Raw genomic sequence first — 4,419 nt, 5'->3', positions numbered from 1 at the left:
AAATGTCTATTAAGTTTCTTATTCATATATACACATTTAGCTTTTGTTTAGTGGGTATTATAATTAAAATCTTATTATATTTTCATAAAAATTGATGAAATGTGTAAATGAAAAATTGTGAATTTCATGAAATATATTGTTAGAATTAGTTGTTGATTTTGACTTAAATTATAATTAAGATTTTAATATGTATGAAACAAATGCTTACTAGATTTTCGCTGGTAAAATTGTTTCTGGAATTCCGTTAGTGAACAAAGTCCCACGCCAATCACAGCGCGTGTATACTCTCCAATAATTTGCAGTCATCACTGATTCACTTGTGCTCCCCCACACTCGCACTATTCCCAATCACAACTCCTATTTCATGTCACCCACGCGCCACCATAGATCAGTTAGCAGTCACACTCTATGGAGTTAGAGCTTGTTTAGTGTAGCTATTAATTCAATTAAAATCAATTTTTTTACTTTTATTTTATTATTTTAACTGTCATTTTTGAATTTTTCTTTCACAAGTAGGATTCATTTTATCTCTAACGGTCAAAAAATCAATTATCAAAATCTTTATCAAACAAACACATAATTAAGGCCCCGTTTGGGAAGGATTTTGAGAATTGATTTTTTGTTCGTTAGAAGAAAAGTGTGGTCCACCTGTGAGAGAAGAAGTCAAAAATTACTACTAAAATAGTGAAATAACGGTCAAAAAATTAATTTTTTTAGGTAAAAAATTCCTCCCAAACAGACTGTAAATGAGTGACCACTAAAAATCACTTGTTCACCGAAAATATAAAAGTTACCAAATGCTCATTGAAGTATTCATCATTTTACTCATTCATCACTATTGTCACTTTCAACTGGCAAAAAAGTTCTACATGGCAGATGAAAAGATGATGTGGCAAACGAAATCCTTAAATCTTTCCACGTTAGCATAAATTGTTGTTTGTAAAACGACTTGTGCAACATTGTTGCTAATCTCTGCACAATCAATATTCACTAGGATCATGATTCCCAACATTTTTTTAGTCCCAATTCAGATAACGATGGGATTTTCTTAGGGCTTAGTCAAAGATGGCGATTTCGTTGCCTTTCTCAATCCATTTCTGTAAAATATTGGTGGCGCTCCTCTTGGGGAATCTTGAGCCTCTAGAACCGTTATTATCAATTTAACATCTTTTCTCAAGAGTTGTACTGTATTCATCAGTCCCCAATAATTCTCTTTCTAATTCCCATATCAAATCTTTTTTCATTTGCTATTGAAATTAGGGCCTGATAAAATCCATAAAATATTGCAAAACTTTGAGTTGGTTTTTGAAGGTTGAATCGCCGTCAAGGCTTCAGAGGTAGGGCGTGGTCATGGCGGCACCTTATTCAGTTATTCAGCTTCCAAGTCTAAGGAGGAATGACGTGATTTGGGAGAAGAAACATTTTTTAATTTAATATTTATTATTATTATTTATAAAATACAAATTTCTGATGAAGTGGTACGATTCACCCATTTTGTATGCCACGTCATTTTTTCATCTGCCATGTAAAAATATTTGTCAACCTGTATCGATGGCAATGACTATAGTGATAGATGGGTAAACCATTAAATATTTTAATGAGCGTTGAATGATCATTTAATTTTCAGTGACCAAGTTGTAACTTTTGGTAGAGTTGAGTGGCCCTCATTTAATTAACTCCACTCTCAATCTCTCTCCTTGCCAGTGTTTTCATGTGGTATTATACACTCACACGCCATAAACGTTTTCTCTTTTTCTCTCTCTAGATAACTCTTCCAATTTTCTCTCTCTAGGTTTAGATCCGAGAGTTATTTTTATATATAGCTCTCCATGGACTTGCTCCTTTTCTGCTAATACGAGAGAGAAAGCAATGCAAATTATTAATCCTGTTGTAACTTCTGACATATACATACATCAATAGATACAACCTTTACGTGTTTCTATATATGTATAGACATTCTTTTCATCTTCACCATTTCTTCCCTCTTTCTATTTCTCATTTCCTATCTCTATCTAGATTATGATTCAAGCTGATTGATGGTATATATGAACAGATAGGTGCACAGAGTAGTGTGAAAATAATTGGAAAATCAGGTTGATATTCGAGGAGCTGAGTGATGTTGGACCTTAATTTGACTAGCGATGCTAACGAATCGATCACAAATTTAGGCGAAATGGTGTTGGAAAAGCATCTAGATGGCTCCGGGGGTCAGATGGAGAATGCCGGCAGTTATAATTCCTCTGTTGCCAACGTGGATACCACAAGCAGTGCCGGTGACGGGGACTCTTGTGATAACCAATTCATCGGTTTCGATATATGGAAGGGGAATGGTGATTATGAAGAGAGTGAGTATCAGAGTGGCGTTTCTGTGACGAAGGAGTTCTTCCCTGTGACCGCCGAAGGGACATCGGCGGCACGGCATTGTCAATGGTCCGACGTTTCAGGGAATTGTGGTGGAGTGGCGGCTCAAAGGACAATATCTCAGCAGAAGCAGCAGATTAAGAAGAGTCGTAGAGGACCGAGGTCTCGCAGCTCTCAATACCGTGGAGTCACATTTTATCGCAGGACCGGTAGATGGGAGTCTCACATTTGGTTAGTGTAATAAATGTTCATAATGTTATAGCTTCTTGTTTTAGTTGATGCATTTTTCTGCACATCGTGATGCATTATTTTTAGTTATATAATTATAAGAATCAAACTGCATGATAGATTACACCTTACATATTGGTTGTCAAATTTTGAGTTCATTTATGGATATAGCTGGGTAGGAGTTTGGTACGTACCCTGCATTCAATTGTCACAGCCTTTTATGGATTTTAATCGCAATCAAATATCTTTAATATATATTTTAAAATGCCTTTACACGTCACTTTTGCAGGGATTCTGGAAAACAAGTTTATTTGGGTAAGGAGCTAAAACTTTTACTCTGTGTATGATTTCCTATTGTGTGCTAGTGATTGTTGAGGCGTTGGTTTATAAAGTGTAGCTGACATTTTTGTGATGCTGCTTGCAAATGAAACTTCAACTCATAGGAGGATTTGACACTGCACATGCTGCAGCTAAGTAAGATCTTTTCGTTGATTGAGAGTTAACATTAGTTTCAATAAGTTGAGAGCATTTTGGTTGATAGAATGGCAATATATATGTGTGCGATTGAATTTTAACTCCAGGGCATATGATCGTGCTGCAATAAAGTTTCGTGGAATTAATGCTGATATAAATTTCAACGTCAGTGATTATGAAGAAGAACTTAGCCAGGTTGCTTAGAATTGTTCTTGAGTTGAGCATTTTTCCACTTGACCCTGTTGTTTTCCAAAGAACAACTTTTATTGGGGATTATTTTACTCTGCAGATTATGAATTTGCCCAAGGAAGAGTTTGTGCAGACACTTCGTCGCCAGAGTACGGGCTTCTCTAGAGGAAGTTCAAAGTACAGGGGGGTTACATTACACAAATGTGGGCGATGGGGTAATAGTGTCAGTGTAATGATGCCCATGATTTACAAAATATTTAACTTTATAATAATATTCTTATATGTTACAAATTATTTGTTAATCGAATAGATCAATAACGAAATTTATTTTTCAACAAATCATCATTTGATTAAAGACAAACAAAGATTGATAAATATCATATATGATGACAATATTGCTTGAAATCTTTAACAATACAACGTGAAACATATTTCACCAAAATTGTAATATTGTAAACACTGACGTACAGGACATCGATGACTTAAAACAAGAATTTTCAAATATTGCAACCAAGGGGAACAATTATACATTTTCTTGACAAGATTTTAAATAGGTAGATATTTTGTAATGTGTAGTTAATTGGAGAGTATTATAAATTATATATTTATTAGTGAATGATAATAATACCCATAGTTCTAATGTTTATAATGAGTGCATACTTAATTATTCTTTATAAATATGGAACTTTGATAAACAATAAAATACATACAAGTCTATTATCTTATTCACTTTCTTCCCTTTTTCCTTTATTTTATAACTTTTTTTTTTCATCCAAAATTTTATTTTTTCACTTGCGTGGAAGCTGCGAGCCAACTCGTGCTTTCCAGCTAATGGCTTGCACAGGAAAATGTCAGCTCAGCTAGCCCCATGACCCACCTACATCCATAGAGTTGGGTCGGAGGTGGTAGACGACTGCGTTCAGCAATAACTTTCGCGATGTGTAAAGGATCTAAACTTTGAAATCCGGTTTTACACAGTGAAAGGGATCGACAATTCGTATGACTGGTGGGGTTAATAGAGAGATAGAGAAAGTGGGAGTGGTGGGGCCGGCCTGTTCAAATCCAAGAGAGAAATGCTGATACAGAGAAAAAGCGGGGGCGACGGGGGCAAGATACAGGGAGAAAGTGGAAGGTTTCGAGATTTTGTTATTGTTAATTTGGGGGAAG

The 4,419-nt window shown here is 35.3% G+C and overlaps 1 protein-coding gene across 1 annotated transcript; it reads left to right on the top strand.

Moving 5' to 3' along the window:
* The first annotated feature begins 1,737 nt into the window (after positions 1-1,737).
* On the top strand, positions 1,738-3,791 carry LOC111382065 (ethylene-responsive transcription factor RAP2-7-like). Its single transcript, XM_023005929.1, has 6 exons — positions 1,738-2,592; positions 2,879-2,904; positions 3,033-3,063; positions 3,171-3,258; positions 3,353-3,475; positions 3,723-3,791. The coding sequence occupies exons 1-6, from the start codon at positions 2,117-2,119 to the stop codon at positions 3,789-3,791; spliced, it is 813 nt and encodes a 270-aa protein (XP_022861697.1). The 5' UTR covers positions 1,738-2,116.
* The last annotated feature ends 628 nt before the right edge of the window (positions 3,792-4,419 follow it).

Source organism: Olea europaea, unplaced genomic scaffold (assembly GCF_002742605.1).
Source record: "Olea europaea var. sylvestris unplaced genomic scaffold, O_europaea_v1 scaffold2429, whole genome shotgun sequence".
NCBI classification, from domain to species: Eukaryota; Viridiplantae; Streptophyta; class Magnoliopsida; order Lamiales; family Oleaceae; genus Olea; species Olea europaea.
This window is presented reverse-complemented; position numbering and strand designations above follow the sequence as displayed.